Below are 13755 nucleotides of genomic sequence, written 5' to 3'. Positions count from 1 at the left end.
TCTTTATAAATTACCCAGTCTCAGGTATTTCTTTATAGCAATGCAAGAATAGCCTAATACACACACCAAATCTCTTAACTTACAATAACTTGACGGATAAATATCAAAGTCGAATTAAGGGACAATTAAAGCTAGAATTTTACATTCTGATATAACATGACTATTCTTTTAATGATAAAAGATAATTTCTTTATGGTAAATAGTAATTGTTACATTTCATAAAATTGGTATGATGAACCCACTATGCAACATCATACTTACATATTGTTTGTACTCATATTCCCAAATTTATAGAACACTTTTTAAATGGAAAGAGTTTCTAAAAAATAAGAAAAACAGCTTTTCTGTGGCTCTTAAAAGGAAAAAAAAAAATCCAACATGATATTAAAAATCATACTTAAAAATGGGATATACTTTTTAAAGCCAATTTCCTTGAAGTTGTTTTTCTTTTTTTTTTTTTTACATTTACTGATGGAAAGGTGAAGGTGAAATGGTAGATTGAAGCCAGACATTAAAATTGTTTTGAATTCTCACTTACTTGGACATAGAATATCAGCAGTCTCAAAGTCATTCACCCGACAGATGGGCAAAAATGAGTCCCTTGAAGATGAAGTACAAAAAGTCTATTGAAAAGTATTTTGCACATTAAATACTAAGCCATAGGATATAAACATCTTATTTTCAAAAAGAGATTTCTGGATATACTTCTTAAGGTCAGGGGATGAAGCCAGAAGTCTACTATAATGTATAACCCTACAGCACTGAAATCTATTTTTTCTGTATATTAATCACGTAGTCATGCAATACTAAAGTATAGTTATAGATCCTAATAAACAGTACATAAACTTGGTGACACTAAGACTCTTTTAAGAACTCAAACCTCTTCACAAAGATGGTAAACAATTTTAGACTTACAGTATCTTACAAGTTCAACTGAAAATATGCTGAGAGAGCGGCACAGTTGGAGGCAGTTCTGTTTGGTGGCAGTCTACAATTTTGAAATTTTGAATGTATATGGGATGAAATGAAGAGGAACATAGTAGGTATTCCTTCCCAAAGAAAATTATGTCTTTAAGAAAACTTAATGCAATATAAATATGAATGTAGACTAAGAAAATAAAATCACTCTTTACTCACAGATGAGTAACTAAATTGCTGAACGGTAAAAAGCCTTCCATTAAATGTGGATACATGACTTCAGAGTTCACTGGCATCTAAATGCAATAAACCACAAAATCAACCGTACACATTGATTAGACAAAATGAGAAAAATCTTCAGCTAAGATCAAAATATATTAACTTATTATCATTAAAGACCTTAATACATATTCTGGTATAAATACATAGTTTTCATTGTTATTAATGCTAGGTTCATAGTAGCTGCTTAATAAAGATTTTTAAATGAATTTTTAAAATGGAATAAGGTTAGCATTTACTAAATATCAGGTACTATGCAAATACTTAATTTGCTAAAAGCTCAGTTGCCTCATTTCAATTGTTTCAATCTTACTGCATATCTTCTACTCTAATTTGGGAGTTCTTCCTGAGAAGAGAACAATATGAAGACTTAGCTATTGTTTATTATAGTCTCTGAAGACAAATCTACAAATTTGCAACAACTGCATAGCATCAATAATCTGTGTCATTTAAGTCTTTTACTATGGTTTTCATCTTACTAAAGCTATGGATATAAACCATTATAATGCATAAGATCCCAGTGTAACTGACATTAATTTTTTATGTCTTTTAATTTGTTAAAAATAAAGTCAATAACTTCCCATGATAAAAGCCAGTATGCATTGTAAGCAGAACTGCGGCAAAACAAAAAAACAAAAAAACCCATAATTTTGCCTCATCTTAAACTTACCATGTAAAAATGCTCCAGTCGAATTCCATATACTATTTGTAAGGCTCTCATGTAGATCATGTGCAAGACTTCAGGCTACAGCAAAAACAACTTTGAATATTCTGATGCATAACTCTAAAGCTATGTCACTATCATCATTACCATACAATAGTATAGTCAATGAAAGCAAAGAAGAAAAAGGCAACAAAATTACTCCATTTCCCTTGAAATACCCCTTAATTTTTCCAAATTTTAAAACACGTTATGATGCTTAGTTTGCTCAAACATAAGTGGTCAAGGGATCAGCTGTTTAAGAATGAGAGAGCAAGTATATCCAAATCCAATCCAAGCAACCCAATCCACCTTAGGAAATGGAAGAAGAAGAGTTAGTCTTTCAGAGCAGGCTGTCAGGCATGTGGCAGAAATAATGGCACATTGAAAATGTGTGTGTGTGTGTGTGTGTGTTTGTGTGTGTGTGTTTTAAAGAACACAGGAAACCTTGTTTGCTGCCCAGATATTAAGGTTTCCTTAGATGTGAAGTTTAAGAGAACCCTTGATCAGGAGGTATAAATGTAATAGGGTTATATACGATTTTAAAAATTGGATCTTCTAAAACAGCAGTTCCTAAATGCCGGCGTGTGAATCTTTTCTGATCCATATAGTAATACAACTTTATTGGGTGAGCAGAAAGATGAGAAATATAGGGAAAATGTGGTAATCTTTTAAGAAAGCTGAATTTACTCAGTTTGAAGACATCAGTTATTCTAAAAGTATTTCTTCCATTTTCAAGAATCAAAGGGGGTGGCGATATCAGAAAGTTTGAGTTCTACATCATTAAACCAGGTTTTACTAAGTTATCACTTCAAGTCCAACACAAGAAACTGGAAGGAGACTTTGGGATTTTCCGTGACACATAAATAGTTCATTTTGTATTTAATAACTAAAGATAGAAAAAACAGTACCTGTCAAAACAAGGCAATTCCCCTGGGGCATAATGCATGAAAATTAATCTGTAAGCTTCGAAAGAGGATTATTTCTAAGCATTTTTTTTTTGTGGTTGAAAACCACTTGGAATAAGTTCCTTCAACCCCTATCAATAAATGATATTCTCAGACCACCATTCCAATAATAATAAAAAATTTAATATAGTTTAATACGTTGTAGAAGCTGTTTATTTATTTATTTTTTTAAGAAAACGATTATATTAAAGAGTTGAATCCTAATGGGAATGTAGAAGTCACCACACATATAAACTTGGTGTTATTTTTAAATTACGCTAGGTGAGAGATTCTCTCTCGATGAAAATGGTCTCCATCAAGGAGGGCATATCCCTTTCTTGCCACACTATAGACCTAGTAGCTTACTTTTTTCTTAAATACCATTATCCACAGGCAAACATAACCACCTTTTACCTTTGGATTTGGATAAAGATCATTCTTGGTGAGGTTTTTACCATCAGCTCCTGTTAAGATCTTATTGCGAATATGAATCACAATCTCAGCTACATTGTATCTGGGGAAAGACAAAGTCTCCATCTTGGAAGTTTCCTGTTAATCTGAAGGAAGAAAAAAAATATTAGAAATATCACATAATCAGTAGCTCTCATTATCTGGAAACAAATATAAGGACAAAATGAATGAGCGAAAGTTGAACTATTCATAGTTGCGTTAACTATCATCAAATATCTTAGTAAAATAAAGACAAGTATTTATAAATGTATCCTAAAATTACTTTTATTCTAAGGTGACACAGTTATTTTCTGCTAATTTTCCTAGTGTTGTTCTCTTTTGTAGGAAGAGGAAAATACATTTGGGAAGGAGGACTTTGGTTGAATACATAGATGAGAAACCATGTGCTTTTCTTTTATACGTGAGGGCCAAGGAGCTTAACAAGACCAATCCTAATAATTAATTCTCAAAGCAAGGCATATAGGTAACATCATCAGCAGAAGCTATATATAAACAACAGTAATATAGGGCATAAAAAATTGTATTCAGTTTTGACATCCTATTCAATACATATATAGTGAGACGGTAATCAGGTTGTAGATGCAAACAGAAGAGAGAAAAACAAGTGAGTAAGAATAGACGGTATAATTGGTAGGAATTCCTGTCACCAGAGTGAGAACTTTAAGAAAACGAAAAACCATTTCTCCTAATGTCTTCACGTAGTGAGTTATCCCTACCTGTGTCCCCCTAGAGTAGTAGTTCTCTAACTTTATCCTCAAGGGCACATCTGGCAATGGCTGCAGACATTTTTGGTTGTCAGCACAGGAGTGTGGGTGCAACTAGAATCTAGTGGATAAAGACCAAGGATGCTGCCAAGCATCCTGTGATGTATAGGGTGGCACCCCATAGCAAAGAAGTATCCAGTTGAAAAGGTCAATAAATGCTGATGCTAAAAAACTTTATACCTGTAATCTCAGCACTTTGAGGGGGACCAAAGCAGGTGGATCGCTTGAGCCCAGGAGTTTAAGACCAGCCTGGGCAACATGATGAAACTCTATCTCTACAAAAAACATAAAAATTAGCTAGGCATGGTGGCCTATGCCTATAGTCCCAGCTACTTGGGAGGCTGAGGTGGGAGGATCACTTGACACTGGGAAGCAGAGGTTGCAGTGAGCAGAGATTGCACCACTGCACTCCAGCCTGGGTGACAGAGACCCTGTGTCAAAAAAGGAAAGGAAAGGGAAGGAAAGGAGAGGAGAGGAGAGGAGAGGAGAGGAGAGGGGAGGAGAGGGGAGGGGAGGGGAGGAAAACCTTGTCCTAGAGCCTTGCATTTAACCCTGTTATGATACTAGTTGCAATGTACCAAAATTATGTTTAAAGAACTCTGACACTACATTGTGAGATTCCAGTAAGTCAGGATCTTTTCATTTTCTTTGTATCTCTCCCTGTAACCACAAAAATAGCAGTAGTAACAGCAAGAGGGAAATGAGCAGCAATAGTAGCCACTGCTATTGCTCTCAGCCACTCCCTTAAATACTTGTGTTACCTTCAGATCCCCTACTCTCCAGTAAAGCAAAATGATCTTAGAGACCCAATGTGAATATATTCAGTTTTGCAAACACATTGAAATGGCCCACAATTCTGAGAATCTATTTCTTTAGGCTCCTAATGTTTTTCTGAATTTTAGGGTTAAAAAGGGGAGCTTTGGCAACTTGCCTAACCTCTAATAAACGGAAGCCATTCTAAGCAATGATTAACAAATAACTTCCCAATTCAGCTTGAACATGTGACAGCATCACAGAATTCACTCTCAATGCAACTTTTCCCCACTTTATTATGGTTCCAAATTAAATAACTCTTCCTTATAGTGTGTGGAAATATGTTTTGTTGTAATTTTACCTCCCGGTCCTATGTATAGTCACTGCAACTAAATAGAATATATTAATCTCTGTTTACATGACACCATTTTCAAAAATGTGAAGAAAGCTATTACACCTCTGCCAAGCCCTCCCTTCTTTAAAGTAAGTATAATTTCTTTATGTATGGCTATATGTAACTTTAAAATACTCCTTATAACGACATTGTTTTAGAAACTACCATCTTATTCATCTTCCTCTAACACAATTTTGTAAATGTCTTCTTAAAATGTAGTGCCCAAACTGAACATGACATGGTCTGTCTAGGGCACAGTATTAATGGCCTCCGCTGTAGCACTTATTGATCAACTGAAACTCCAAGAACTTCACCATGACTGTCTTGTATCAAGACGGCTTCTCCTTGTTCTTTTTTTCCCCCCCTTTTCCTCTTTTTTGGTCACATCTGCTGGGTCACTTGTGTTCTTGTTGTATAAATTGATTATTTGAACCTTAAGCAAGAATTTATACTTTCTACCATTAAATTTCATGATTGCAAGCTTTCCTGTTAGAGCTAGGACCTTTTGTCTAATTTTTTTTTCTTTGAGGCAGGGTCTCAGTTTGTCACCCAAGCTGGAGTGCAGTGTAGCACAGTGACAGCTCACTGCAGCCTCGACCTCCCAGGTTCAAGCTATCCTCCTGCCTCAGCCTCCCAAGTAGCCAGGACTACAGCAGGCACACACCACCATGCCCTGTTAATTTGCGTGTGTGTGGAGATGGGGTCTATGTTGCCCAGTCTAGTCTTGAACTCCTGGGCTCAAGTGATCCTCCCACCTCAACCTCCCAAAGTGCTGGGATACAAGCATGAGCTACCTTGCCAGGCCATAGAGCTGGGATCTTTTGGAATCCAGATTCTGATGCATCACATATTAGATGTCCCCTTCGGCATAAATATGCATTCTACATTTTCATGTAAGTCATAGACTGAAAAGCTGTTCATAAAAGGACTGGACCAAAGAAAGACTTCAGAAAAAGTCACTTTTCCAAAACACCTGCATCTGAATTACAGAATATTGCAATAGAAAGCGTAGCTGTAAAGTATCTTCAAAATTATTATCACTCTTTCCTCTCTTCTCTAATATTTGGCACTCTACTATCAGATTAATCCTTATAAAAACACTTAATGCATCATATAATATTTGTACGAAAATACTTTAATTACCTTACCCACATCAAATTCAAATTTTTCTGCTAGGCTTCTAAAACCTTTAATAATTGAATGAAATTTGTGCTCCAAGTTAGTCTCCTAACTTTCCCAAACTTCCAGTATTTCCTTTTGGAATCTCCTCCAATATCCAAATTCTATCATTCTTTCGGAGTACCATTTCAGTTACAATTTATTCATTTAACGAGAGATGAAGAAAGACACTTTCCAACTACACAGTTTGAGCTCCTGGGTGGGATAAAGTATACAAATGACTTAATATATACGCAGTAATACTCTGTCTAACGAGTAGCAGACATTAACTGCTAATTATTCCTCTGGTTTCTCATTTATTTGCAGCACCACGATGCTGAGCAGAGTAGGTACTAAAAGTATTATCTGTTAAATTTTACACACTTTGTTTTGTTAAAATAAACTATTTGTGGACATCACAGTTCCAGGAGGCAGAGATTAAACAAAAATAAACAGAAATGACTCCCAACTTCAATGAATTAAGTAAAACGTTCCTTGAACTTTTAAAGGGAAAAAAAATGATCGCGTTACGCATGCGTAGTGCTATATATACGCTTCTCTCTTCCTTTGAATTTTAAAAGTTGCATTGAGAATGATATTTTTGTCTTTTCATTAATGGTTTTGGATTTGGTTAAGAAACGTTTGGCAACGGAGACGTGTAAAAAGCTGACAAGCATCTGCAGCCAAATAAGCTACATCACCACCACCTTTCCAAAAACCACACATAAATGTATGCCTAAGTTGAACAATTTCAGCTCAAGCTCGTCTTCTTCGGTCTATGCTGCACCAGAAAATACCCATTAGTTTCGTAGGAACTGAACTCCGGTTATTTCTGGGACTAAAATCAAATAAAAAGTAACGATGGGCCCGCCCCTCACCTCCCGGGAGCTAGTTTCTTCCGCCTCCTCCCACCGCTGAGGACAACGAAAACACCGCCAGGCCCTGCGTCCCGACACCTGCCCGCGCCTTGGGATGGCGAAGGTGTCCGCAGGCTTCCTTCCTCCGTCCTCTCGCGCTCACCTACACTGCCGGCCCCCGACAGGTAGGCAGCGAGTTCGAGGAGCAGCTACAAGCAAAGTAAAACATCAGCAAACGTCGACCGTTGTCACTTTTCAAACTTGCCGCCTCCTACTGGAAGTCCCGCCCCGTTCCGGCAAGCCCACGTCCAACCACGACGGATGCCGGTTGGGCTCAAGAGACGCCAGGCAGGTGGGGCTGGAGTTGTCATGGAAGGGGCAGGGCGCAGGGCGGAACCATTGCTCGCGGAGTTGGCGCCGAGTCGGAATCTCGGACTGCGGGAAGTGGGAGCGCCGCGGTTTCGGGGAAGAGCTGAGCGTAGAGCCCAGCTCAGCGTGACTTCCGCCGGCGTTGAGAACGTTTTCGGGGTCCGAGTTGAAGAGCAAAACCAAGTGGAGGAAACTTCACTAAGTTCAGGGTGACAAGGGAGGAAGTGCAGAGGTAATTTATAGAATTCCAGAGTAATAATAATTTGATGAACATTGATTATGTGCCGGGTTCTGTTAGATGTTTATAAGCATCATCTCATTTAGATTTCATTAAAGGGAAGAAAAGGGAGAGTGGAGAGATGCTATCATCTCCTCAGGTGAGGGCTCTGAATCAGAGAATGCAATTATCTGCGCACAAGTAGCATAGCTTGGATATGAACACACATTCTCTGACTCTGTGCTCATAAGCACGACTTCAAGAGGTGGAAGAAACGTAACAGTTCATCTGGTCAAATCCTCTCGCTTTTACAGACAAAAAAACTGGACTCAGTGAGAAGTGATTTGTTAGAAGTTATGCAGTAGGTGGTACTGTCTAAAGTAGAAACCAGGTCTCCTGATTTTAGCTTCTCCCTCTTCCATCAGCCCTCAGGAGGAGCCAGGAACATCAGGTGCTTTCCACCACTGAACTGTTCCCCAAACTTGCTCATTCCTGAGTGAGTTGCATTCTTCAGATAAGGGGCCCTTAAATCTGTATTTTTTTACATGGTATTTTGTTTGTTTTGGCAAGAGTGGAAACACTGCACTTAATACAAGTTAGGAAACCACGGCAGGCCTAGTTGTCAGGGGAGAAAGCCATTAAGTTTTATTGAGGTTTGGGACACGAGAGGTAGAACTTATATCTGGTCACAGGGTAGAGCATCATCTGGTGACAGTCGTGTGTTGGATGGGGAACCTGAACTGAATTATGTGAAAAAAGTGCTAGAAAGGTTGTGTTGAATGTAGACACAAATACCGGTGCTTTGTCCTGTGGGTTGAAGGACTAAACCTACTGATGGTGAAGTCTATACCAATTTTAAATAAAAATACATTTCATATTCATTATTTCAGGGCTTTTGTCTTTCCTTTCAATGTCTATTTACTGATGTAAGTCTCAAAGTCGGAATCTGGTAAGACTCAAAAGGAGGTGAAGAAAATAGATTTTTAAAAAATATTAGAGTCAGTGAGGAAAGCAGAAAAAAGAGACCTGTCTCATTGACACTTGCCAAATCAAATTGATTACTTATGCATAACTTCCACCAAATCATATGTCCTTAGAGGCAGGGAAGGGAGCCATAGCATAGTGACTGAGAGCACATCTCTACGGTCAGAGGGAGTTGGATTGAAATCCCTGGTTACACCATTTACTACCTAGGTGGACTTAGGCGAGCTATTTAACCTAACTGAGCTGGTTTCTGCATCTTTGAAATAGGGATAACAGTTCTACTTTATAGGGTATCATGAACATTAAGTGAATTAGTTCCCGTAGAGTGCTTAATTAAGTACTTGATAAATATTAGCTGTTATTTTGACTGTTATTATTTATACATGGTCCCTAGTAAAATATCTTGCAAGTGGCAAGTGCTTAACAAATGTGTAAGTTGTTGTTGAGAATCGAGACAAAAAAAATAAGCGATTTATGTGAAAGCCAAGATTAGAATGGAACTTGGAGAGAGAGAAAAGTGAGACAAAGGAAGAAAAGAGCAAGATGACCATTTTGTTGTATCGACAATAAATATTGTTTATTTGGGGGTTAATATTACTATTGATGTGATAATTCGTTATATTAGAAGTACATTATTTGTTTAAAAACTGAGTGTTTATTCAAATTAATTTAATTAGAAGGTTAAATCTGACTTTTAAAAACTTTTAGTTGCCTGATACTGGTCAGTGTAAGGTAGAAGGTGGAATATCAGAATTCTCACCCTAGACATTAGTCTAAGAGTTTTGTTATCACCCATAAAAACACTGACAATTGCAGAAAACTTCAGTGTTCTTTCTGATTGTAGCATCATAATTTTATACCCTCACATGTGCTACATTTGCCCTTCTATTTCATTTTCCCTGTCAGCCCTCCTGCTAATACCTCCTTTCATAGCCTAGACTGCATGGTGTATCAGCATCCAAATTTCCTGTGTCTGATGCCTCTGACCCAGGTGCCTGTCAAAATCTTGTCCCTGAATCTTGTCTATAAATCCTTAACTGGAAACATTGGAGAAAATGACACAAAGTGACATATGACAGATTGTCAGTCTCTATCTTCAGCTCTTTCCCTGATTCCTGACAAGCCTTTAATTTATCATCAGTAATTTCCCTGTCTTGTAACTTTCAGCGATTTCTCACAAACTTTACCCTTTCCTCATTCCTCTTCCCAGCCTAAATTCCTCTTTTAATAGAAAGTGACCAAAGTAGTCTTAAAGATATGTTTCAAGCAGATAATACATTCGTATGCATCTGCAATTTGTTGTGTCTATTGCCTTTCTAATTTTAATTTCATGTTCCTTTTCTAGACTGCACTTTAAATTCTGGATGACAGACCTATCAGGACTGAGTGGACCTTTGAGTGACAAGATGGGGGGTGTTCCAAAGAGACCATGGCAGCCTGCAGCTAGGACTTTATCTTTAATGCAAGTGGTGATGCTGTGATATCTAGTGCTTTAAACAAATCTCTTTTTTTAAGTGACAGGGTTTCCAAATTGCTATATCTACTTTGTTTAACAGATCAATAGGGACAAAAAGTTGATTCACTTGGTGTAATGTGGTAGGAATAGGTGAAATACTAAGATTGGGTCCTACACTCTACTTGCCATCAGGCACCCTTTCTTATGAATAGAGATTCCACAGGGGCCACAGACAATCCCAGTACTTTTTTCCCAGTTAATTGAGAAAATTAAAGCCATCATACAATATATAACTTTCTCCCTCTCCACTTCTGTCAGTGCCACATATATCCACCTGTCTTATTTGTCTGTCTCAGAAAATGTAACGTGCTTCCTCCACCAATGTATGACCACTGTTCCTTGTTCTAGACCTCTTTTCTGCATTTGGTGTCATTGATCAAACCTTCCTTGAAACTCCTTTTGCATTTCTCCCGTCTTTTTCTACCTGTCTCATGCTTCTTGGGGGTCTTTTTTTTCTCTGCCTACCCATTAAATAGTATTTCCCAAAGTTCCAACCTCGAGTTGTTTTCTGTCTGTGTCTTCCCTGTGAGGACTATCCACTCATTGCTTTAACCTATTTGCTCATGAATTCTAAAACTCCTGCTATTCCTAACCTCTTCCTTGAAGTTCAGACATTTGGGAGGCTCACGAGCCCTTCAAACTCTAATTTGTCCTTTGCTTTCATTTCTACTCCCAATTCTATCTCATCTCACTGCCTCCAGCTGTAACTACTACCACCCCCACCTACATCACCAAATCCATCTTGTAAGTAGCAGCCAGAATGACCAGTCTCAAATGTAAATCTATTTCACTTGCCTCCTTAAATTTCTGATCTCCCTCCACAGTCACGTTCAAGATAGTCTGCCTCCATGGCCTGGTGTGCTACAGTCTTCATCATCTTGCCACTGTTTTCCTTCCCAGTCTTGTTTCCCTGTCCAGTACCATCTCCCATCCTACCCACTTCGCATTCATGAGGCTGTTTTACACCTGAGACCTTTCACATTCTGGTTGACTTTGTCTGGACTGTCTTTATTTTCTTTGGCTGACTCTTCCGTATCCTTACTAATTTTTTAGGGTTCTTCCAAGAAGCCGTTCCTTATTCCATAGTCTGAGTAAGTTGACTTTTCTCTGCTTTCTTGACATTCATGGATTCATTCAGAAAATATTCACTGAACCCTTATTTTATGCTAGATACTAAGCTAGATACTGGAAATATAATAATCAAAAAGCAAATAGGGCAATAACCGATCTAATAATTTCCTGACAGAGTTTACATTCTCATCAGGAAAAAAAGAAAAAAAAAAAAATTCAGTTCAGTCTTACTGGCTCCATGCTTGAGAATAGCTAGGAATTGAAAGGGTCAAAGACAAGTGTTCTAGATAGAGGCTAACAATGTTTATGAAGAAGAACACAGTCTAGGAACTGAGAGGTTCTAGACAGGGGTGGAGAAGTAAATAGGGACCAGATCATGAAGAGCATTAGTGATGATGTAACAAACTTTGGACTCCTTCTTAAGGCTAATAGTAGCTTTGAATGGTTCCAACATGATTAGGTTAGTATTTAAATGATGGACCGCTACTCTGAGAAAAAGAACTCAAAGGGTGGCAATACCAGCAAGAAGGAAACCAGTTAGGAGATAATTGTAGTAAACCAGGGAAAGAAAGATGGCTGTTTATACTGGGGCATTGCCAGTGTGGGTAGAAATAGATCTCAGAAGAATTTTAGGAAGTAGAAATGGCAAAACTTGGTGACTGACTGAGGGCAGAAATGGGATAAATCAAGGACAGAGTTTCTTAAACAAGCTTTAGTGAAGACAGGGACTACCCCATTTGCTGTCTTGTATTCACAGCTTAGCACAAATCTTTATACGCTGGAGATGCTTGATAAGTACGAATGAAATTTTCTGGCTTGAGTACCCAGATAAATGGGATGCCAGTCTCTGATTTAGGTAACATAGAGGCAGACTCACTTGGGAGGTAACTGGTGATTCAGTTTTGAACATGTCTAGCTTAACATGCCTGTGAAACATACTATGTCCAGATACACGGCAATTGAATGAATGATTCTGAAACTCAAGAAGAGAGATCTGAGATGGATTCTTTGCATACTTAAAAAAATAAAAGTTTATGTTATATTGAAATGATCTGTTTTGTGCCTGTGCCTGTCTCCACTATCACACAGGTCTGGTTCTTAATGACCTTTGATGTTCCTGTGCCTAACACCATGCCTGGTACAAACTGCACACCCAATCAGTGTCTGTTGTTGAACTGAACTCCTTTTGAGATGCGATGCATCTAACAAATAGTAGTAGCCTCTGAGGAGGGAAATTAGCAGGTCAGAGTGAAAAAGAAATTTTCATTTTGTTGAATATATTTTAGTTCCTTTTGCGTTTTCCTCCAATGTATTTCTATTTCATGAGAAATAAAAAGATGACATAAAAAGTGTTCTAGTAGATTTATATGGACTTAATACCAAAAGCAATACTCCAACTATGTTCTAGTCACTATAGAGTAGAATATTAAAATGCTATCTGATATGATATCATATTAGTTTTTTTTTTTTTGAGACAGGGTCTCAGTCTGTTGCCCAGGCTGGTGTCATCATAGCTTACTGCAGCCTGAAACTCCTGTGCTGAAGCACCACATTACATTATTGATTGGTTTACAAATTCTGTGGTTGTATTATTGATGCCATCATTCAATTCACTTATATGAATTAGGAATAGTAATAGCAAGATGAAGTGAAATTATGAACACACATTTTGTAGTAGGGGCATGAGACAGAAAATCTTTGAAACTATGTACTGTATTATGAGATATATACAAAATCTACAAAAGCAAACAAGTGCCATTGTTTTATACCTGCCTAACATTTCATACGAGAGGAAATAATGATACGTCTCTCCTATCGGCCAACATTTCTAGCTTGCTGACATAGGTAGCATTTAATATGCAAAACCCTTTAATCACAAGTATCAGAAAGCACATCTTAACTGTAGTTATAAATGGAAAAGTAAAAATGCATAGTGCTTTTATATATTTTTGAGTTAGTATTGTACTGTATAATTTTATATAAATGGTTGAGGCCATAGATATTTTGAAAGTACACATTAGTATTTAAAGAAAACAGTAAATTCTAGTAACACTTTTGAATATACAGCATATTCACTGGGTGGCGCTGTTGCATTAATGTTAACCTGACATATTTTGAAAGTTTTATTTCATTTTCTTTTATGAAAGTAAATTAGAGTGATAAACATTGAACACAATGTTCTGGATAAAAAAAATAGATTCTAAATTTATTGGCATTAGAATATATGTTTAGAGCCCAGGCTTAAGAAGAAAAATAGCATTGAATGCAAAACAGCTATCTGCTTTTTATTACCCTTTAATCATTACAAGCCTGTTAATCCACTTGACTTCTCAGCTGTGTTCATCTTTTTTAGTGGA

General features: G+C 37.4%; 1 protein-coding gene across 3 annotated transcripts in view; it reads right to left on the bottom strand.

The window, feature by feature from the left end:
• Positions 1-7571, bottom strand: part of NUF2 (NUF2, NDC80 kinetochore complex component) — a 31887-nt gene extending 24316 nt beyond the window's left edge. The window contains exons 1-6 of one of the 3 annotated variants that reach the window (XM_011933344.1): positions 7263-7536; positions 6370-6600; positions 3259-3401; positions 1868-1942; positions 1138-1214; positions 539-600 (exon numbers count right to left, since the gene is read on the bottom strand). In XM_011933344.1, coding sequence (XP_011788734.1) covers positions 539-600; positions 1138-1214; positions 1868-1942; positions 3259-3381 — 337 coding nt within the window. In that variant the 5' untranslated portion in view covers positions 3382-3401; positions 6370-6600; positions 7263-7536. Of the gene's footprint in view, positions 1-538; positions 601-1137; positions 1215-1867; positions 1943-3258; positions 3402-6369; positions 6601-7262 lie in introns of all 3 variants that reach the window. The other 2 variants (XM_011933342.1, XM_011933343.1) reach the window with 2 other exon arrangements.
• Between the last annotated feature and the right edge of the window lie 6184 nt (positions 7572-13755).

This window comes from Colobus angolensis, unplaced genomic scaffold (genome assembly GCF_000951035.1).
Source record: "Colobus angolensis palliatus isolate OR3802 unplaced genomic scaffold, Cang.pa_1.0 Scaffold126, whole genome shotgun sequence".
Lineage (NCBI taxonomy): Eukaryota > Metazoa > Chordata > Mammalia > Primates > Cercopithecidae > Colobus > Colobus angolensis.
Note: the sequence above shows the minus strand (reverse complement) of the source record. Positions and strands in the feature narration are given on the sequence as shown.